The following is a 23,689-nucleotide window of genomic DNA, read 5'->3' as shown; positions in this document are numbered from 1 at the left end:
CAAGCCCCTAACTCTCTGTTACCAGATATGTGAATAAAGAGTGAGGCTAGACCAACAGCAGAGTGAAATGAAGACACAAACCAAGCTCAGCATACAACTGGGTGGGAGGCAAGAAGGATTATACACTCTGCAGCAAGCTGGTAAAACAGGGGCTTCAATCACCACTTCCAGACAGAAACTTCTTCCCTCCAACCACACCATCAAACAGGCCCATCAATGAGCACGTTTTCAGCCCAACCTTTTGCATGTGGCTTATAGATGCTAAGGTCCAGTCTTTGAGTCTACTCATTCAGCCTCCCCTCTTTCTGTTCTGCCTCTTGATATGTCTATTCAGCTCCTTTCAGAGATCCGACCACCTATGTTAACAATTTATTCTAGGTTTTACCTCTCGCAGCTTGATTGCAGCAAGAACTTCACTTCCTGCCCACACAATTTCTGCTGCTCTGGTACACAGCCGTTCTGCTGTCAACGTGCTACCACCTTGACAGCACAACAAATCCTTTCTGTCAGAGTCCCCTTCCCCATGTCTCCTGCTCAACAGAGACAACAGGTCTATTTTTCGGAAAAGAAAAACAGAAACTGGATAACTAATATTTTCGGAAGGTTTACATGTGTAAAAATTCCACGTGTGATGGATTACAGTCTATATCTCCCTCTTTATCAGTAGCAATTTAATGAAGACAACTGTTCACTTAGTACATATTTGACTTGCAGAAGGTTTCCAAGCCTTCACTTGGAGCTCTGCGGGGCAGGTGGTGGAGCAGTTCGAGAGAACCACTAGCAGCAACCACAGCAGGCTGAGCTCTGCAAGAACCAGGCCCAGGTGCTTTGGCAAACTGTGATTTCAGCTGTAGGGAGGTATTAGCACTGCTATAATGACACTGTTGGCTCTTCCCCTCCATTTGCAGACGCCAAGTGTGGAATAAAATGAAAATGCATACATTTTTAATGCCAGCACTTTGCACTTATAGAAAGTACTTTTCAAGCTGAATGAGCTTTGCCATCATTAATCATTCATGTGGTCAATTCTCCTCCTCAAGCTGTTTGGGACCATTGCCAAAACCTATTTCATTTGTTTCCCTTTCCTCACATCTTTCAATGAATGACACAGTTCACCCCTGCCACGAGCAGTGTCCAAGGCCTTCCCCTGATGTGGCACTGGCTCCCACCTCCTCAAAACCAGCACAGCCGTAAGTGCATTTCTTATGCTACGCCTTCTGGAACACAGATGCTCTCTCCAGGCGATGACATACCACTGTAAATCAGGCAGAGGATAAAACACCCCATCCACTCAAGACCTCCTTACTCCAGAGATTTCTGGGTGCAGAAGGAGTAACCTAAAGCGACTGTAAGAAAATCTGAAGCACAGGGTACCTGTTGCTTCTCTTGAGAGCAGACACAAGATGTGCCACTTGTGTCAAAAAATTGTAAACTGGCTACAGTACTAGAAATGCACCAGCATGCAACCAAAACAACACAGTAGGATTAGGTACTCGGTTATGTACTATGAAAAATTCATTACAAAATAACTACAAAAAAGATGACAAATAAATCTTTGCTCATTTTCTATTGAGCTTGTAGTTGATCCCACGCTGGAAGAAAATATCTTCATTACCTTTCCATTAAGGCAATACTCTATAGTATAAACAAAAAATAAGGGAGTGTAAGCCACCCCAAACAACTTCTAAAATGAACTTATTATGTAATTTTTCTCTGAGAAAACAGGAGCTGAAAGGGCTGAGGAGCATCTTTATTCTTCCATTAAGGGATGTATGTCAATGGAAAGTTACTTTTATTTGAAGCAATACTTTTGCTAAATTCCACTTGTTTCTCTCTTTAAAAAAAACCTCATTGTACTTCAGTAACTAAATAATTAAATATTATTTAAGTAAGTCACACTTGGAGATATCCTAAACCTACCAAAAATTGATGGTGATTATTCTGCGCATGTCTACTAATGTATACAGTCTGACAGGATGAAGTCAGGGTAAGACCTGGCGTTTCACAAAAAAATAACTCCTTACTGAATTAAGTAGGTCATAAGAGGAAACGTTTCCTTCGCATCCAGTTTTGTACTTCATTTCTGTACTCTGACAGTCTTCACCTGAAATAACGAAGACCTGCCTCGCCAGCAAGATGACAGGGCCAACTGCGTAACTTTTCAGTCATTAGCCCAGCTACAGCAACAAACCATGTGTGTGCCCCTACTCCTTTCCCAATCCAGAACTAAAACATGTTAGTTTATAACAATCATTAGGCAAGTTACTCTGGTTTACACTGCAGTTGCAACAAGTGAACAGGTAATTGTAATAGCTCAGATTTCTGTCTAGCATGCATACTCCTGCATACCAGACAATTCATGTGAGGAAAAGAACAATTATTATATGACGGCACCATAGGACACTACAAAGGTTGTTTGAGTTCCTTAACTATACAGATCTATACCTTAATATTAATTTTATTTTCATATATTCATATATTTTAAAATTAAAAGAAGATTGTAATATACTACCATATATGAATGTTAGACAGGAAACCTCATGAAAACTGCCATAAAACTTTTGTAGTTTCCTGCAGACAAAGGAAAGCAAAGCACTGCACAATATACGTGTTATCTATAAGCTATACATAGACTATATAAACTATAGATAAAAACACACATATATAAACTATATTTAAAACTTTATATAAGGTTCTATAAACTGCAGGTCAAGATGCATCGCATGCCCCAGTTGCTGCCAAACAGCGTAAGATCAGTCAGAATTCTGAGACCGGTTAGCTCCCCCAAGCATCACACCTGTATTTCTCCCTGTGTATGCACACTCCTTATGCACGTATGCTCTGTCCTGTTTCTGCACATCAGTGTTGTCCTTTCTGGTGTCCGGATGACTTTTTCTTTCACCTGGTTATCCAAGAATCCTACCATCATTTGCAAAACAAAGCACAGGAGCACATCCACTTTGGGGAGTTTTGGCCCAGATCCATCCTCTCACAAGGATCAATCAAGAGCCCAACTCAGGTTTTACTATCCACTGCCTATGTAAATTAGGAACACTTTTTTTTTTTTCCCTCCTCAGCCTCAGAGATAAACGGCTAATAAAGGAACGACTTCCCTCCCTTCTGAAGCTGCCAAGCACAGCTTAATGTTTAAAGCTCTACAAGATGAGTTATATTTCTAACATCTGTACATCGAGGACTGCGCCACACAGAAAGGTACATTCAGTGACCGCTGATGTGCTGTTGGTTTAGAGCTGACAGTTGGACTTGATGATCTTAGAGGTGTTTTCCAACCTTAATGATTCCATGATTCTATGATCATTTTGTCTAATGTTATAAAGATAAAAATATCCTACGACTACCAAACACATAATTTTACTCTGCTGCATTTAACTCTAACAAGTGTGCACAGACCACAGTAAAATCTCAATATCAAGAATTTAAATGTCTGGCTTTTAATTTTCTTTTAGGAGAATTCGAGCAACAGTTATGCCTATTTCTGATGATTGTGCTCTGAATTGTTTCTCCTGACACCCAAAGCCGAACAAAATCCATCATAATTCATAAGAAGAAATCTGACTTTCATTGTTTCCATGTGAGGCAAAATTTATATACCGTCTACTTTGAAAGAAAAAATGTGTTCACTTGGTGCCTAAGGTAATTTTACAATACACAATGCACGTAATTAAAAACACTTGAAGACATTTGAAGACATTTTTACACAACATTTTTTGTTTTAAATAGAAAAGTTGAGAAGTTTTTTCGAGTTGAAAAGTTGGAAAGTTTTTGAAAAGTTGTAACAAGTTTACTATTAAGAACATGTTACTGCTACTACTGCAGGAGACAAGGAATAGCTTTTATTTGAGAGTTAGGCACGCAAAAAGATTATCTTGTATTATTTTCCTAACAGCTGCTAGGTGGATTTTGTCAAAATGCTGATTTCTGACTACACTAACACTGAAGATGCAAGTGCCAAGTCATATGGGAAATTTTATAAATAAGTCAATGGATTTGGAAAGGCCAAAAAAGCATGACAGGATTGCAGAGCCAAGTACATCATCACCACATCATTTGATTTATTTCTTAAAACTTCAAATGTATTTTAGTGCTGGCACTAGGCCACAGTCATCCAAAACAAAATGCGCACTACATGCAAAATCATCACATGCTGGTATTGGTAAAACATTTTAAAAAACTCAAACATCTACTGACGAAATTGAAAGAAAAAAAAAGAAATTGAACAAACCTAGCATTCACCAAGTTCTAAAAAAGATATGAAAATTTTTTTTTTACAGTGCATTTGGTAACAGTGAATATTAAAGGCAGTTGCTATTTTGCACAAATATTAACCAGGAAAATAACCCTTCACCTTGGGAACACAATCACTAAGAGTTTTGCACCACACTTCAGGGACACAAATAAGGGCTGACATGCTTTTTCAACACCGGAGACTCTTTTAAACAAAAAAATCTGATTCTAAAATTAGTAGGCCTAACTTTCAATGCAAAGAGGGGAAATGGAAAATAATACTGGGAAGAAAGCTCCAACTGAACAAGAAAATGTTTCCAAGTAACATGATTATTAACACGTAGACTAAATTGCTGAAGTCTAGCAAATTCTATACCATCTGCAAACCAGGATTAGATGAACTTCTAAAATATATATACATATATACACATACACAAACATATCTATATAAACTTGCATTCAACCACATGAAGAGTTAGGAAACACTGGTTGGTATTTTATGGTCTACATTACAAATGACATCAGGCTGGATGATTGTAATGATCCCTTTTGGCCTTACATTCTGGGAAAGAATATGAAATATATGAAAAAACATTGAGTTAGAAGCACTTATTTAGCAGAGGTTTATAGCTACAAATCTACCGTTTGGCCTACAGGTAGTTATTGTGGTAAAAGGATATTAAGCTGCCCTGATCCAAAGCTCCAAATTCATGTGATGAGGTTACAAACATGAATAAGAAATATAAGAAAATATATTTTAACAACTACTTTTGACAGTATTTTGTAACATTTCTATGTCCTACATTCTAGGTATTTTTCTTTACGTTATGCAGAAATGAATAATTGGAAGGTGCTATATTTTCTTGCCAGAAGGCAGCGTAATACGCAGGTAATTCCACTGCTCTGTGCCAATTCTACTAAGCTAATTCTGCACTCAGTTTGGTGAATAGGTATTTATACTGGTAGACACATTGCCCACTGGTCTTTCAGATAACATGATGTAAGGCTCATTTTTAGCTTCAGATTACAATACTTCAGCAATCTATAAGCACAAATACAGGCTGGGCAGAGAATGGACTGAAAGCTGCCCTGAGGAGAAGGACTTCGGGGTTGGTTGATGAGATCAACACAACCCAGTTGTGTGTGTTGGCGGCCCACAAGGCCAACCATATCCTGGGCTGCATCAAAAGCAGTGTGGCCAGCAGGTCAAGGGAGGGGATTCTACCCCTCTGCTCTGCTCTGGTGAGAGCCCATCTGCAGTCCTTTGTGCAGCTCTGAAGCCCTCAGCACAAGACAGACATGGACCTGTTGGAGCAGGTCCAGAGGAGGGCCACAAACCTGGTCAGAGGGATGGAACAGCTCTCCTGTGAGGAAAGGCTGAGAGTTGGGATAGTTCAGCATGGAGAAAAGAAGGCTCCAGGAAGACCTTATTGCCACCTTTCCATTCCTTAATGGGTCCCTACAAGAAAGCTGGAGAGGGACTTTTTATAAACACATGGAGTGATAGGACAAGGGGTAACAGCTTTAAACTGAAAGACGTAGATTTAGATTAGATACAAGGTAGAAATTCTTTACTAGGAGGGTGGTGAGGCACTGGAACAGGTCGCCCCAAGAAACTGCGGGTGCCCCCTCCCTGGAAGCGAGGTTTATACAGCGATTAACAATTATTAAGCAGGTGAGCCACTACAGCACAAAAAGGCATTCTTTGGAGCCAGTGGAAAACGACGCTGTGCCACAAAACGCGCAGTGCACACACTGCTCAGGAGCTGCGGGAAGGCAGGTCCAGAAATGCCACAATACCAATAAGCCTTCCTCTGGAGACATTCACTGCTCACATGCCTCTAAAATAAAATCAACCCAGAGAGTGCTTCACAGAAAGTGATGCTGGGGTGCTAACAGGCAACATTTCAGTACTCGGAGCGTCCCACCTGGCAGCACACAAAAATCCAGGGAAAGAGTCACAGAGTTTGAGCTAACACCTCAGAAAGCAAATAGAAAAAGCACGTTGCGTTTGTGGACAAGTGCATGTCACTCTGAGAGCAGAGAGGCCACAGAGCAGCAAACTCTGAAGTTTCAACTGTATTTTAGATTTCATTCATATCTTGAGAGTGTTTGAAGTGGATGTTAGAAATATATTTTTTGCCCGGCAACTGTTCTCGTTGGAAATCAAATTAAACTTCCCAGCTAGCAAGGAAAGACTTTCTGTATTTGTATGTGTTTTACAAATCTCTGTGACCACATGGAGTTACCAGGGGTACTTCACTGTTATCAAAGAGCACATTTTACACAAGTGCTTCATAAAACAGTCTCTGCCCACTGGTGCTTCCTCTAAAACGAACTTGCTTGTGCTCTTACGTGTCGTGAGGGGGACAGGTTGGAGAATGTCACCACCTTAGGCAATAGGCTGTCTTCTGCCTGGCTATCAGCAGCCCAGGCTGGGACAGTTTTAAAGCCCTTCTGTTTCCCATGTTACTGCATAGGACAGAGCTCACTGTGATAAAATGTTAATGGAATGAGCAAGGTCAACCAATGCAGGGGGAGGAGGCAAAGATCAGAGGAGGACGTCACTCCAGGCTGCTCTGGGGATGTGCGTACTCTCGCTTCTTCGATGAGGATGTGTTAGTACCTGGGAAGCTCACAGTGTGAACTTTTATCCCAAATTCCCTTCAGCCTCTGTGCATACAAGCCCCTGCTGTCAAGCACTGTGTAACTATTCAGTTTACATATGGCCATGCTTAATTTCTTGTGGGATTGCATTCATAGAAGATGTCTCCAAAAAAGAAGACAAAGTCAATGAGGAGAGCTGCTGACTACAAATGAGAAAATCTTTTATCTAAAAAAATAAATCAACAGACCATCTTACTAAAATCTGAGAGTTCCTCAGCCCAGATTTCATTCTTTCCACCATCTCGTCTTTCTCTAAATAGATTTGCCTTGTTACACAATTCAGACTCCTATTGGCACTAATTGGATCTTACAAGTCAGAGATGGAAGAAGCCTGTTGGATAATGCAGCCATCTCCCTGCTGATGCAGGAGAAGTCACTGAATTACTTATGCTCATTGAAAAAGAGAGACCCAAAGGGTTGAAACCCCCCTTTCAAGGATAATTCACATCAGATAAAATCAGCCACTGTTCCCGTAATATTTGTAAGCTTTGCGATCAGTGACTGATTCTCCAAGAGAAATTGGTAGTGAAAAACATAAATAACACAGGTTAATATTCCAGCTGTAATAACAAACAAGTAGCATACATGAGATGATGGGGTTCTTTAGAGCTGTGAGTGTAATTCTTATCAGCGCCAAGTAATACTAGGCAAAGTCAAATAATACTAAGCTTCTGAAAGGCACAGCAGGGTAGATAAATGTTATATAAATCTTTTTGCCTCAGTCTTCAGCAGCAAGTGCTCCAGCCACACCGCTCAAGTTGCAGACGGCCAAGGCAGGGACTGGGAGAATGAAGAACCGCCCACTGTAGGAGAAGACCAGGTTTGAGACCATCCAAGGAACCTGAAGGTGTACAAGTCCATGACGAGAGGTGCATCCATAGCTCCTGAGAGAACTAGCGGATGACTCTGCTAAAGCACTACCCTCGAGATTTGAGAAGTCATGGCAGTCTGGTGAAGTTCCAAACAACTGGAAAAGCAGCAACATCACCCCCATTTTTAAAAAGGGTAAAAAGGAAGACCCAGGGAACTACAGGCCAGTCAGTCTCATCTCTGTGCCCAGCCAGATCATGGACCAGATCCTCCTGGAAACTATGCTAAGGCACATGGAATAGAAGGAGGTGATTGGTGACAGCCAACATGGCTTCACTAAGGAAAAATCACGCCTGGCAAATTTGGTGGCATCCTACAATGGGGTCACTGCATTGGTGGATAAGTGAAAAGCAACTGCTGTGGTCTACCCAGACTTGTGCAAAGCATTTGACACAGTCCCGCAAGACATCCTTGTCTCTAAACTAAAGAGACATGGATTTGATGGATGGAGCACCCGGTGGATAAGGAATTGGCTGGATGGTCGCATTCAAAGAGCTGCAGTCAACAGCTCAATGTCCACGTGGAGACCAGTGACAAGTGGCTTTCCTCAAAGGTCGTTATCGGGACCAGTGCTGTTTAACAACTCTGCTGGCAACATGGACATTGGGATTGAGTGCACCCTCAGCAAGTTTGCCAATGACACCAAAGTGAGTGGTGCAGTCCATATGCTGGATGAATGGGATGGCATCCTGAGGGACTTTGACAGGCTTGAAAGGTGGGCCCATGTGAACCTCATAAGGTTCAACAACATCTAGTGCACGGTCTTGCCCCTTGGTTGCAGCGATCTCAAGCACAAATACAGTCTGGGCAGAAAATGGATTGAGAACAGCCCTTGGGATGACCTTGGGGTGCTGGTTGATGACAAGATCAACACGCGCTGGCAGTGTGCGTCTGCAGCCCAGAAAGCCAACAATATCCTGGGCTGCATCAAAAGCAGTATGGCCAGCAGGTCAAGAGAGGGGATCCTGCCCCTCTACTCTGCTCTGGTGAGAGCCCACCTGGAGTTCTGCATCCAGCTCTGGAGCCCTCAGCACAAGAAAGACATGGACCTGTTGGAGAAGGTCCAGAGGAGGGCGACAAAACTGATCAGAGGGCTGGAGCACCTCTCCTGTGAGGAAAGGCTGAGAGAATTGGGGCTGTTCAGCCTGGAGAAGAGAAGGCTTCAGCAAGACCTTATAGCAGCCTTCCAGTACTTAAAGGGGGCCCACAAGAAAGCTGGAGAGGGACTTTTTACAAGCACATGGAGTGACAGGACAAGTGGTAACAGCTTTAAACTGAATGAGGGTAGATTTAGATTAGAAATGAGACAGAAATTTTTTGCTATGAGGGTGGTGAGGCACTGGAACATGTTGCCCTGAGAAGCTGTGGCTGCCCCCTCCTTGGAAATGTTCGAGGCCAGTTTGGATGGGGCTTTGAGCAACCTGGTCTAGTGGAAGGTGTCCCTGTTCATGGCAGGGGGGTTGGAACTAAATGATCTATAAGGTCACTTCCAACACAAACCGTTCTATGACAGTAAATAGTGATGCAGTGTGCAATACTCACGGGGGCAGGGCGAGAGAGTATGCATGAGTGAACGTTTCTCACTACATATAACTCAAGGAGATGATTTCTGACATCCGTGTCTCACATGGAGGCTAATACACTTGGAATAATAGTTTCTCTCCCTTTTGTCCAAACAGCAACTTCACTCTGGACTAGAGAGCTTTTCCCTGAAGAAAATGTCACTTTCTAGGAAGACTTTCCAGTTAGATAAAGCTGAAAAATCCCAGAAGGAAAAGCTCCCCTATAATAAGCAGCCTACAGGTAGGGTCTTCTCTGGAGAAGAGAGACGAATGATAGAATAAGGTTTGAGCCCGAGTCTTCCCTATTCCCGAGGAGCAGGGATTCCTGTAGCCACATACAAGTGTTATATGCTATATTTCTTAGTATTTCTCTGGATACTTCTAAAAGCAACAGGAATATTCATCTGGTAATAAGACAAATGCACATTTAATTTTAGCGTTTCATAGAAAAAGACAATTACTTTCTGCCATAGTTCTGTGGTACACTTACAGCACGCAAGAAAGCATGCAAAAGAAAAGACGTTAAAAAAATGGTAGGTTCCTTAGAGAACTTTTAAGCTTCTTTGAAACCTACTACATGGCCTTTTTGCTTAAAGTAGTAGCTATAATCCTGCTCAAATCTGTTCTGATTTAATCACAGGCTCAACTCTGAAATACTCCAGCTCTGCAGCTTCAGTGTGCACAATTCTCTATGGCCCATCTACACTTTGGCTTTTTAGTATCACCCTAATCCTATTTGGTTCACAAGTGACTTACTAGAAAAATACCTACGCACACCTAATCACAAAAATCTGTTTGAGGCATACACATGACCGTGGGAATGATTTTTATCTCCTTTAGATATACTACCAGCTATATGAAACAAATCCAAGAACACAAGCTATATTCAACCTCACAAGCCACCTAGATTTCAGAGATGTACATCAGACAAATATTTAACATTTGTGATTCTACTTTGAACTTTAATAGGGACATTTTCTCAGCGATAATAACCTACTTTCAAAGAAATCTTCACTACCAAAATTCTAATTTTTATTAATCCTACAGCAATTTTATCATCTTTAAGAATAAATCACAGGAGGGAACAGTCACTTATCATGACATGCAGTACTTCAAATCTACGATCTGAAACCAGTAACACAGAATGTTATTACATGTTTGCTCTTTATACCCTTTGTTTTGTTGCCGAGACAAAAATCATGCTACATTGGCATGCAAAACCTTCACTCTAAGTCATGCACCTGCAAGGCTCTCCAGAGTTCTGCAACAGGAAAATACCTAGTGCCCAAATTTGGCTTCCTATGCTGTGAACAAGAAGGCACACACTGAGAAACAGACCTTGGCCAGGACAAGACATGGGTAATATCACAGGTGATAAACATTTTCCCCAAACTGGCAACTAATTTGAAAAAGCACCATTTGACAGGTTTCCTGCCTCTACCTGCCCAACACATGGCCTCCTTTTAAAGACGCTTTTTTGTTCAAAACTGACATTGGTAAATGTCTCTTCCCTGTCCAGTACCGTCAGTTTTTAAAGGCTGCACCAGCTACTCTGCAGCCCTGCTATAGACCATCTTGTCAGTCTAAATCCAGTCACATCACCTGGCTGTGGATGATGGTCAAATGGTGTCTTGGCTGGGAAAGAGAAACGCAACCCCTGTGCTTCCATGTCTCAGGACAAACGATTTGAGCATCCTTTCCTGAACTGTAAATATTGGTCTTGTCTAAAAGACCTTGTGTTCCCACGAGCTAGTGGAATCTCAGGATGGGAACTGGCCAGCAGCCTGGCAGGAGCAGGGGTTCACCTGTTGCAAATGCTACTGCAGTTAGTGCAAAGATGGATGTTGATTTATCCTGTGGACAGCAGGGCAGATTGTGCTGCTTTGGCTCTACCTCTATCCAGATACTTTCTGACAGTACACCCAAATATCACAGCAGTCCCTGCTACACACTTCTTAACTGATGCAAACAACTCACATGCAAGATATTCACCTTAGGGATGAGGTGCAGCACCCCTCTGTTTGGGTGCAGCCTCCAAAGCCCCTGCATCAGAGTAACTGTGCCAGTCTGAGTACAGGGAAGCGTTAGCATCAGGCCATTAGTTGACAAATGCTGATGGTGACACAAGAAGAAATGTATGTATCAGCAAGGATGCAGAAAAAGGAGCCCTGATGACTTCTTCAGCTTGACAAATACTAGAATACGGCAAACATCCTTTGAGACACAGCAGTCAATGGCTGTGGAAATCACAAGCAGGACCAAGCAACAGGAACTACATGAATCTGAAAGACAAGTGCCTGTTTCCAACTGACTGTCTTAATCGAAAAAGGGAAGGCAATGAAGACTTACGGCTGCCTAGCTTTCGAAGTGGTGGGTTGTTTTTTTCTTGTTTTGAAGAAGTTTATATATGAATTTATATATGAGTGTGTAAAACATATAGAAGACGAACAACTCTTCTTCAGAGACATCTTTCACGTCAGCACAAAATGGCCAAATGACACAAGGATACGATCTTGTGGTTCATGCATATCTTCATTTTAGAATAGATATTTTAAGTGGATGTACATATAAACATTTTTTCTATGTTGGATTTTTACCCCTCCATTATCTTGCAGAAGTTGCTTATTCTCACTTACTCAGGGCTGCAATTGGTAGAAACAGAGTGAACTTTACAAAAGGAATTTGTTTTCAAATGCCAACATATGCAGGATGAAACTCAAACATTCAGGAGGCAAAAACAACAACAAAAAAATGCAGTCTTCCCTTGTGCCTGTGTTTGAGAAAAGTTTATTCTACTTCAGAACAGAATGAACATTTCTGCATGGAAGGACAATACACCTGCAGCAAACAAAGCACCTTTCACTTTCACATGCAAAACATGATGCAAACAGAAATGAACTGATTTTCCCAACGCCCAGATGAAGACAGATAGTGTTAATCTCATTTAGTAACATCACACAGGAGAGGGAAGAGCTGAAGGCTCTGGATCAAGTTTAATTTTCACTCAGCCTTCTGCAGTTCCCAGCTGTACATTAATTACTCTGTAAACAGGTGAGTATTATTTAAGCAGGGAGTTTTGTCATCACAGCACCTACAAGACAAGTCAGGAGCCAGACAGCCATGTGAACTGCTATGCAAACACGCAGTGACCTCTAACCATGAAGCCTCTCGACACATTGCATGTCAAGATTAGTATCAGTTCTCTGCTAAGGTTTTGGGGAAGTGAGCACAAGCAGCAAGCTCTAAGCTTTGCCAGCAGCTGGTGGGAAACAGGAAAACACTACAACCACTAAGAAGTACCCAAAGCTCTATAAAACGCCATAAGCCATTAGGCTTCCCCATCCGTCCTGTGACAAAGTGAGCAGGGCATCTTTGGGACACACACACACACACAAGACACTGACAGTCAGTCTGGCCTCAGCCCACTGCAGCCCTGCTAAGGCAGGTTTCCCTTGGCAAGCAGGTCCCATCCACGATGCTCTGGGTGTCTGCCTTACCTCGGGGGAAGGAGATGCTGACACTGCCTCTGCCTCATTTGGAGGAAGGTAGAACACTGAGTAAATCATGCTTTTTCCAGTCTTTCAACTCAGAAGCCAGAAAGGCTCTATGCGCTTCCAGTGAAGCATGACAAGAACAGCAGCAAAAATATATGCCTGCTGCCAGTTACAGGCAGGCTATTGGTATTTGCCTTGCTGATCACAGTGTCTTCCCTTCCTTTCAGGTCCTCTGCCTATGAAGAAACTCAATTAGGGGAATGAATAGAATTAACTAGACATGTATGAATAGTCATGAAGAGGCAAATGCAGTAATCCTGGTTAAAGAGGGCTAGTGATAGCAGGAGTATCTATCACTATCCCACTTTCATGCTACTAGACATAGAATATAATTTGGATAGAGCTAAATCACAGTTCTACCAAACTCAGAGGGACACCTAACGGTCCAGGGAATATTAACCAGCTGTCTCAAGGGCTTAAGGTAGAGCCTATGGGTAAGAAGCAACATACAAGTATCTACTAAACAGACAAAATTGGCATAGAATTATTAGTTTCAGACACCACAAAGCTGATCTACATGTCCACAGCTGGCCAACAAGAAATCACAAACAAGCAGTGGAAGGTAGGTCTTAACATCAGATTTATTTTCTTCTTGATTGTAGGACCTGTCTCATACCTGGACAGCACTCTTCCCTTCCATCAGTAAGAAGGTGAATTGAAGATGGGGAATCAAAATAATTTTTCCATCAAAGGCAAGTTCTGTCTCAGGCTTCTATTTCTTCTAGATATTTGCTTGTCTGGACTGCCTACTTGACTGATTCTCTTTTTCAATTTGAGAAAGGTAAGGAACAAATCCTCCACCATCAGATCAGCACTGCATAAAATCTTAAAGAGAACTGAACCTTGGACCTCAGGAGGGATAACTTCGCCCTCTTCAAGGAGCTACTGGGAGGAATCCCGTGGGCCCAGGCTCTCGAAGGCAGGGGGATCCATGAGTGCTGGTCGCTCTTTAAACGTCACTTCCTCCATGCTCAGGAGCGGTGCATCCCCCTGAGAAAGAAATCGAGCAAAGGAGGCAGGAGACCTGCATGGTTAAACAAGGAGCTTCTAGCGGAGATCAGATGGAAGAGAAAGGTCCATGGAATGTGGAAAGAGGGACAGGCCACTTGAGAAGAGTACAGGAACGTGGTCAGAGCGTGCAGGGATGTGACGAGGAAGCTGGCAAGGGATGTCAAAAACAACCAGAAGGGCTTCTTCAACTACATCAGCAGCAAAAGGAAGGCTAGGGACAATGTGGGGCCGCTGCTGAATGAGGCGGGTGTCCTGGTGACGGAGGATGCGGAGAAGGCAGAGCTACTGAATGCCTTCTTTGCTTCAGTCTTCAGTGCCAAGGCAGGCCCTCAAGAATCCCAGGCCCCGGAGGTGAGAGAGGAACCCCGCAGAAAGGATGACTTTCCCTTGGTCGAGGAGGACTGTGTGAGGGATCGCTTAAGCAATCTGGATGCCCACAAATCCACGGGCCCCGATGGAATGCACCCACGAGTGCTGAGGCAGCTGGCGGATGTCATTGCTGAGCCACTCTCCATCATCTTTGAGAGGTCCTGGAGGACAGGAGAGGTGCCCGAGGACTGGAGAAAGGCCAGTGTCACTCCAATCTTCAAAAAGGGCACGAAGGAGGACCCAGGGAACTACAGGCCGATCAGCCTCACCTCCATCCCGGGAAAGGTCATGGAGCAGCTTATCCTGGAGGTCATCAACAAGCAAGTGGAGGAAAAGAAGGTTATCAGGGGTAGTCAGCATGGATTCACCAAGGGGAAATCATGCCTGACCAATCTGATAGCTTTCTACGATGACATGACTGGCTGGGTAGACGAAGGGAAAGCCGTGGAAGTTGTCTACCTAGACTTCAGCAAGGCTTTTGACACAGTCTCCCATAATATCCCCCTAGGGAAGCTCAGGAAGTATGGGCTGGATGAGTGGTCAGTGAAGTGGATTGAGAACTGGCTGAATGGCAGAACTCAGAGGGTTGCCATCAGCGGCACTGAGTCTACTTGGAGGCTGGTAACTAGTGGTGTCCCTCAGGGGTCAGTACTGGGCCCAGTCTTGTTTAACTTCTTCATCAACGACCTGGATGAAGAGCTAGAACGTACTCTCAGCAAGTTTGCTGATGACACCAAACTGGGAGGTGGGGTAGATACACCAGAAGGCTGTGCTGCCATTCAGCGTGACCTGGACAGGCTGGAAAGTTGGGCAGAGAGGAACCTGATGAGGTTCAACAAAGCCAAATGCAGGGTCTTGCACCTGGGGAGGAACAACCCCATGCATCAGCACAGGCTTGGGGCGGACCTGCTAGAGAGCAGCTCTGTGGAGAGGGACCTGGGTGTCCTGGTGGACGACAGGTTGACCATGAGCCAGCAGTGTGCCCTGGCTGCCAAGAAGGCCAATGGCATCCTGGGGTGCATTAGGAGGAGTGTGGCCAGCAGGTCGAGGGAGGTTCTCCTTCCCCTCTACACTGCCCTGGTGAGGCCCCATCTGGAGTACTCTGTCCAGTTCTGGGCTCCCCACTTCAAGAAAGATGAAGAGCTACTGGAGAGAGTCCAGCGAAGGGCTACCAGGATGATGAGGGGACTGGAACATCTCCCCTACGAGGAGAGGCTGAGGGAGCTGGGCTTGTTCAGCCTGAAGAAGAGAAGGCTGCGAGGGGACCTAATATATACTTACAAATATCTGCAGGGTGGGTGTCAGGAGGATGGGGCCAAGCTCTTTTCAGTAGTGCCCAGCGACAGGACAAGGGGCAATGGGCACAAACTGAAGCACAGGAAGTTCCATCTGAACATGAGGAAGAATTTCTTCCCTCTGACGGTGACGGAGCACTGGAACAGGCTGCCCAGGGAGGTTGTGGAGTCTCCTTCTCTGGAGATATTCAAGACCTGCCTGGACAAGGTCCTGTGCAGCCTACTGTAGGTGAGCCTGCTTCGGCAGGAGGGCTGGACTAGATGACCCACAGAGGTCCCTTCCAACCCCTACCATTCTGTGAACAATCCAATGTGAAGCCAAGAGAAGCTTAGCCTGTCTTGAGTAAGAGTAATGGCATCACTGTACTCATAACACGTTATTTGACACTTCTATGTGCATGTTTATATCAACAAAAATTATATATGTACACACATATACATGTAATTCTGAATCACAACACATTTCAGCAACTAACTGATGAACTGCCATGCAAGAATATCAACTGGAACAAAAGCTATTGTAATTTCAGTACATATACAATTGGTCACATGTCAAGGGAACATTCTGTCCTGTAAGATATAAGAATTTCATCATAGATTATAAAATGGTCAGAATTTCAGGCAGGAATTGGACTAAAATTGCTGTTCCCTCCCTATCTCCTCTCACACCAAAAAAAAAGCAAAGGCTAAGTAGTAACTGAAAAATTTTGGTGTAGTAACTAACACAAAACAAAATTAAAAAAAAAAAAAAGTGATGCTCTGTTTGCTTTACTCTTCCTTTCCTTCCACAAGGAGGCAAGTGTCACAAGGAAATCATTCTGAAGACAACATGCAAAAATCAATTACTTCTCCTGGGGCAAGAAACTGCTAAGTGACTATTGTGAAATTTAAGGTTACTAGCTATCTACTGTGTGCTATTTAAGTAGGAAAAAGTGATTTAATAAAGAGCAAGACGTTTAAGGATTTCGGTCCAAAATTTGAAACACATGCTTGAGATTAGTCCTGCTGCTGACTTGATTCCAGAAGGAAAGAGATATTAGTTTGCCCCCTGACAATACTGGCAATAACAACAGAACAAAAAGCCAGCAGCCGACCGCTTGTTTTCCTTTCTGCTCTCTAGACTTCTGTTCCTGTGATACCTTGAGCAATCCAACAATGGATACATTCCTAATGGATGAGATATACAAAACTTGAGAGCTCATAGCATTGTGTGCGCATTAATGATTGTAACGATAAAAACCATAATGGAGTATTGTACGGATAGCCACAACTGGCAAAATAATACGATGGGAAATTGTAGCGTCTCTGCCTTATCAGCTGAGGAGCAGCAGCCTCCTCTATTCAATCCATGTACAGCTCTGCCAGAGAGCAAAAGGAAACAGTGTCCCCATTCTATCTTTCTGAATAGCAACATTGTGTTATTGTGTAAGTGTTGCGAAGAGATAATCCTTCACCAGATCTTTACCACAGCACTTCTACGGTTATAAAGAGTGAAGACTTGCAGACAGAAGTATTATAGGATTGAGAAATTTGCATGTTGATCTAAATTCTGCCTACATACCAGTAGCACTGCACTTCAAAGATCTCTTTGTAGTACATACTCATGCTGTCTATGCTTGCTGCGATTCAGACAGAAGAGTTAGAGCTAGGAGCAAGAGCTGCAGCAAAAAAAATTGTCTTCACACTTGTAATGGACATCCCTTTCCCTTTTTTGCTCATATCACCACAGAGGCCATCAGTTGCCTCAGATCATTCACATAAAAGCAAGAAGCCAGAATAAAATTATACATTGGTCCATCAAGAACAAGACAGGCAGTCAAATATTTCTCCAATTGTATTTCCACTTATCCTAATGTGCTGGATCTACTGTACATAGACTCTATCCAAAGTCTTGAGTCAAAAGGATATATTATTTTCCTTCTGGTTTTCACTATGAACTGTATTTTGTAAACACCCAAATGAAAGTTATTGAAGACCACAACGACTATTTCTAGAAATCCTGTTATTTAAGAAGTAATAATATTTCCATGAAGAAAAAATAAAATATAAAAAATACTGCTTAAAAAAATCCTTGCTTTTCTACACTAAGAAAAACACCAAGCAAAAATCCCGCTCCCCAAAAAACAACTTTGTTGAAAAGGACGTTCAAATTAAAAATCATTTGAACCCCTGTCTGAACTGATTATTTCTGAAGAGTTTATAACACTATGTTAAAGTCTTTGAGCATGTATCCCAGCAATTTTCTTACTGATGTTACCGTAATTTTTCCACTGCTGAACCATCATTACAAGGTCTTTTTCCTGTACCTGCACCTACTGAAAAATTAAAGGATTTAACATCTTAATTCCAAATCATTAGGGATGGAAAACTACTACTACTTTTGTTTCTCTGTTTGTAAACTAGCAACATCAATGTACTGTGGTTATAATCGCTGCTACATACTACACTTATGTTCACCATGCAGTGTTTTATACTTAATTGACAAGATTCTTGTTATTCTAGGCACACGTTTGTGCAATATGGTAATGAAAACCTGTTATGTGACTGTAATTAAGTTAGAGAGAAATTAGAATCTATAATATATGAAATACTTTTCTAGCTACAAGTGTGTGCACAGCTCTGTTCCAGAAAGACTTGGGGCTAAAGTTAAAAAAAAACCACAGCAAAACAATCAAAAAAACCCCAGAAATTCAAGCCACTGACAGATAGGAGGGAGAATGTGAATAACCTGATAAGCAGGTAACTGTATACAGCGGTATCAGAAGTGCTGAATAAAAACTTTTTTTAAAACACAGGAAAACAGAAAAGTTTACTTGCTAGCATTTGTGTCAAGTACACAGCAACAGCATTTATTTCCACTGCAGCACCAATACTTCAGGGTGAAACCCACTCAGCAGAAACACACATGCTTCCCGCAGTTAAAGTTGTGCATTGTTTTTTAAGCCTAATAAAAAAAGCAAACTCACCAGGGTACAGAAGATGCATTGGCATTGTGCTATTGTTGTCATCTGCTCCACGGGATATTCACCAAGGCAGAGCTTGCAGGACACTAACGGATCAAGTACCAAGTCCCAGGTAGGCCTGTATCTTGCTGTAGTCATTGCAGAGCAGTCTGAAAAGCAGCACAACAGCAAAAATGCTCCATCATTTCCTTATACTGATACTCAGTATGTTCCTGCCACTGAAAATCTCATTGCCAGCTGCTGCCTGTTAGCTATTTAGGAAAAAAACTATAAACAGCAATAGCTAATTTGACAGCATCAGCACTTACAGTAGGCTATACAGCCCCTGCCTTATTGAATGTGCATATAGCAAGCAGAAGGAAAAAAAACAACATCCCAACCACCCCACTTAGTACACTGACTAAATATGAGAGCAAGCAGGAAATATCCTCAGGTCAGCCTTTCATCTGATATTACACATGCAAAAATCCCATTCCCAATTCTTGCCATTTTCACCACTAGTTACAAGCTTTCTTCCATTAACACTGGCTACTCGGCATTTAAGATGCCTTCTGTCACGCCCCAACTCCAGCTACCCAGGTAAGACTCAGAAGGTCTTTCATGAACCAAGCATCTATTATGTCCTTCTTCCAGCCTGACGACACTGCAACTCAGAGCCAGATATTTTTGTTCCTAAGAGCATGACAGACTGATCAGTTTGCTAAGCTAATTTTAGAAATAATGATGACTATTCCCAGTACACTCCGAGTTTTAACCTGCATTTTTCTCCCAACCCTTGTTATATGCCAAGAGCACAACTTTGTTGCAGCAACAACCAACTGGGACAAATAAGAATACGCAGTGAGCTATAAAGAGAGGCTAATACCCGTAGATCACCCTCCAGACAGCAATAGGACCACGCAGAGCATCTTTATCCTAGGCTTCAGGGCCTGGATGTTGTCAAATGACTAACCAGAAAGAAAATAATCTCACACATAACAAACGTATTCCCACAAAGAGGAAAGCTAATTTACAAGGTATACACATAGGGAAAAAAACAAAACAAAACAAACAAACAAAAAAATCACACACTCCCCCAAACATCTAGGGTAATTCATGTAGTATATCCAGTCTTAACACCATATTTACTAGTATTATTTTGTCACTGACATTGACATTCCAAGTGCGGGAAATTCACATCCCAGGGCTCCTGGGAGGTCTACATTATCTCGCCTCCTTTCTTCCCAAAATTAGCTGGTTCCTTACCCTTCCCACACCAGCAGTTACACTATTCCAACCATGACTACAGGGAATTTTTGTTGTGTGTTGTTTTGTGGTTTTTTTTTTTTTATTGGCACTTGCAGGAACTGCTTATATTGAAGTTGTATTATCTGTGAACTTCCCAAGACCTCCAAAACTGCAACAAATTAATGCTTATTAGACTAGGTTTAAGCAGATGGTCATGCAAAATATGCTTTTTGCCCCCAAACAAATCACATGAAGAGTTCAAAGAAGTGTTTGTGAAGTCTAAGTCTTTGATATTCGATTAATTGAGGACACGACTCCACCAAGGTCTCTAAAATCTCCGAAACGCAGTGAAGATTTCACATTAGCCCTCCACTCCAACTCATTAGAAGATGCCCTTTATAAGGTACAGAAAGGACACCAAAAGAGCAGAGCCTAGTCATAGTCCTTTCTAGTGCATCAGGGAGGAGAGGGGGAGAGAAAAAAGATTAAACAACCCTGTTTCCAGAGATGCTGTGGATCGCTTCCTCTGAAAGCCCCCAGACAAGCTCCACAGCGTTTCAGAGGAAACGGATGAAACAGTCCCACAGAACGGCACATGAATAACAGCTGCATGTCACAAAACAGGACTTGGGCTGTGCAGCCTTTTCTGAGACCTTAACACGAAAGTTTGACATGGCGATATGAATGAAACTCCAAGATTTTTAAGGCTACTGGACTGATTCTTTACAGTCAATTGTCACTACTTTTTCATTTAACACAAAATATCAGCAAAAACTATTTTATTCTTCCAAAGTTTGCTTTACCTGACATTTGCAGGTAGCCTAATGAAGTATTTGAGAAGCAGTGATCAAACACACCTGAACTAACTCTGTTTGCTATTAGTTTAAGTGTCCCATGCTTGCCCTGCCCAGTTTATTGCACATCTCTTGCTTATGGCAGCAAGCAGATGAAGCTAGCAGATGAACAATGAAGAGGGATAAATTTAGTTCAAGGATGCACTTGTATACATCAGACAGACCAAAATCCTAGCAAGTTTGGCAGTGAGGATGTAAAATCTGACACAATTCAGACCAAAAGCAATTGATACAATTCAATCCAGACAAAGAAGAAATTTATATATATTCAATGTGGATCAATAAGTGATGATAAAACAGAAAACATAAACCTTTCAGCTTCAAGGCTTACACTTGTTGGCTAGCACTTTCAAAGGCTTACTAGTATCACTGTGGTAATTCCTCTTTTGCAGCACTACTATGCTGCAGTAACACCTCACTGGGAAATATTTCTCCTCTTTGTCTTCTCCTGCAAGGCATCAAAGTGAAACTTCTTCCAAGCTGGCATCCAGCAGGCCAGCAGAAATTGGCTGCCCAATACAGTTGACACATGATCCATGGCAAGCTCAGCCAAAAGCTGAATACAATCTCAAATGGTAGTAGAGCCATTCCTGCTCAGTCCTCCTTGTCAAACGCCTTCCTTTAATAATGAAATCTTACATCCACTGCGGGGCAAGAGGGAGGCATATCTGTTGTTGGCATTAAATGCAAGGATCATTAAGTGCAAATGCTAGTAGTGTTAAAGCAAGGATCAAGAAATCTGCTACTGAGACTTGGAAAATGTGTATAGAAAGCTACCACATCCCAGTGGAACACCTCTGCTGGGTATCCCTGTCAAGGAACACCAGGCATGAAGCTTTCCAAAGCACAGACTAGATCTTGCTTCATTATCATCTGGCACACTGTTGCAACTAAACAATAAGCTTCTGTGTTTACATCACGATGCTTAAGAAACCTTTTTAAAAAAAATAAAAACCAAAAAAAAACCAACAAACTTGCAAGAAAACAGAGAAAAAACTACCTTCTGTCAAAATCAGATTAAGACACCCACTGTTCCATAGCTGTGGTCTCTCAGGGCTTCACACTGTATTCTCATGCTTCCTAGTGATGGGCAATGCTTCAGGAAGATGGTAAAGTAACAGCAAGAAGACAGACAAGGCAACTGAAAGGATGTCTAGAGGAACAATATACTGAAAAACAGGTACTGGTGTGCCCTTGTGTTGAAGATCACCAGTCACAGCACCAGCCAGTAGAAAATTTTGTCTTGTGGTTTGGCTATCTGCTAGGAGGCCCCAGAAAATACAGCTAGTAAAGGTACTGAACTACCAGCAATCCAACTACTGAACAGATTTTACCCCAATATATATTTACTTTATTAGAGATTTAGTGTTGATTACCAAACTCAGTACAAGCATCAGTACTTCACAGGCCCTGATAACAAGTGTGCCAAATCAGACTTCTGAGACAGAAAACCAGAAGAGCAGTTGGTCAACAGTCCAGACTCCAAACTCAACTGCAGCCAACATCAGCCTCATTTACATATTTTTGCAGACTGTGGTCCTTATCTGGCAACACTGAATTTTTAAGAAATAGGGTAGCGCAGCCCATCATTTTCTAGGACAGCATCCCAAAGAAAGCTGGGAGTAGGAAGCATAGGAAATAGCTTCAGTAATAGTTTACTCTTTTCATAAATAATCAACAAGCTGAATAATGACTATTTAATTCTGCAGCCATGTGCATGTTCACACAAAAAAAACAACTGTGTAAGGAGACAGAAGTGACTGAAGTCTTGTTGCTGTAACAAGATGTTGATGTCTTTGTTTTGCATTCTGGGAGATGAAAAGCATTCTTTCATTATTTTTGTGCAACAACTAATGAATTAAGTGAATAAAAAATTAAGTGAATACAAATTAGTTTTTGGTCCACCTACACAGACTATATTTTCAACTGAGAACAAACGGCTGATTTAATCTCTGGTAAATCAAGAACAGAACAATACTTTCTTGAAGAAGTTGCAGAAAACAGTCAAACAAATACTGTGAAAACCTCTGTGAAAGCAGGAAATAATGCAACTGTCTTCCATACAAGCCATTCAAGAAATTACAAAACAGTATGATTTCTTATTGCCCTGTAGTCAAGTATTTCATGGCATTGTACAGTCAAGCTGCAGTTGCATCATCAACACTTCACATATACGTGACCAGCTATGTGAGAAAAAAGTGACTAGAAAATATTGTTGAATAAAACAGTCATACACAGCACACTAACTGGTGGGTCTTTCTCACCAAGCAAAACTCTAAATAGAGCTTTCAATAGAATCTAAATTTCATCTTTAGAAATTAAACCCATCCCTGATCTAAGTTAAGGGTTTCAGTTCCCTCTCCTACCAGACAGCTAGTTAATTAGGTACACTTAAGTCATTTGCTTTAAAGAGTTATCATAATCTGAATTTACTGGCATGATGGAAAACAGCTCTTTTAGAAGTCAAAGGAAGGGATTTAAATGGGATTTAAAATTGATTCTCATTCCTGTTGTCCCTCTTTGTCAAAATAACTCTAGTTAAAATAATCCAGGCTACTAGATTAAATCAAATACATCTGTTACAGTACAGATTTAGTATCATACATATATTTATACATAAATAAGTATATGTGTTTGTATATGTAATCAAGGCCACACTTCTTCCTACATGATGGCAAACACCTGTCACAGTACAATAGTATATATTTAGAGTATGTTTATGTATATATTTATACATTTAATATTTATAAACCTACAAAAATGTCTCCAGACTTTTTACTTCTGTGGAAAAAAAACACATTTCTGAAGCAGTCATCTGCAGAAAGGCTACTACACTGCACTCAAACTGGCACTGCCTGACTGGGGTGGTTTAGCCTGGCTGGATGCCAGGTGCCCACCAAAGCCACTCCATCACTCCTCCTCAGCTGGACAGGAGAGAGAAAACATGACAAGAGGTTCATGGGTTGAGATAAGGACAGGGAGAGATCACCCACCAATTACTGTCATGGGCAAAACAGACTCAACTCAGGGAAATAAGTTTAATTTATCACCAGTCAAATTGAAGTAGGATAA

The 23,689-nt window shown here is 41.9% G+C and overlaps 1 protein-coding gene across 4 annotated transcripts in view; it reads right to left on the bottom strand.

The window, feature by feature from the left end:
- Positions 1-23,689, bottom strand: part of RNF144A (ring finger protein 144A) — a 71,049-nt gene that overhangs the window by 13,686 nt on the left and 33,674 nt on the right. For all 4 annotated transcript variants that reach the window (XM_075414799.1, XM_075414798.1, XM_075414801.1 and 1 more), the window contains one exon: positions 18,540-18,685. In XM_075414799.1, coding sequence (XP_075270914.1) covers positions 18,540-18,674 — 135 coding nt within the window. In that variant the 5' untranslated portion in view covers positions 18,675-18,685. The remainder of the gene's footprint in view (positions 1-18,539; positions 18,686-23,689) is intronic.

The sequence above is a fragment of the Opisthocomus hoazin genome, chromosome 2 (genome assembly GCF_030867145.1).
Source record: "Opisthocomus hoazin isolate bOpiHoa1 chromosome 2, bOpiHoa1.hap1, whole genome shotgun sequence".
Classification (NCBI taxonomy): Eukaryota; Metazoa; Chordata; class Aves; order Opisthocomiformes; family Opisthocomidae; genus Opisthocomus; species Opisthocomus hoazin.
The sequence above is the reverse complement of the archived record's forward strand: the minus strand, read 5'-3'. Positions and strand labels throughout refer to the sequence as shown.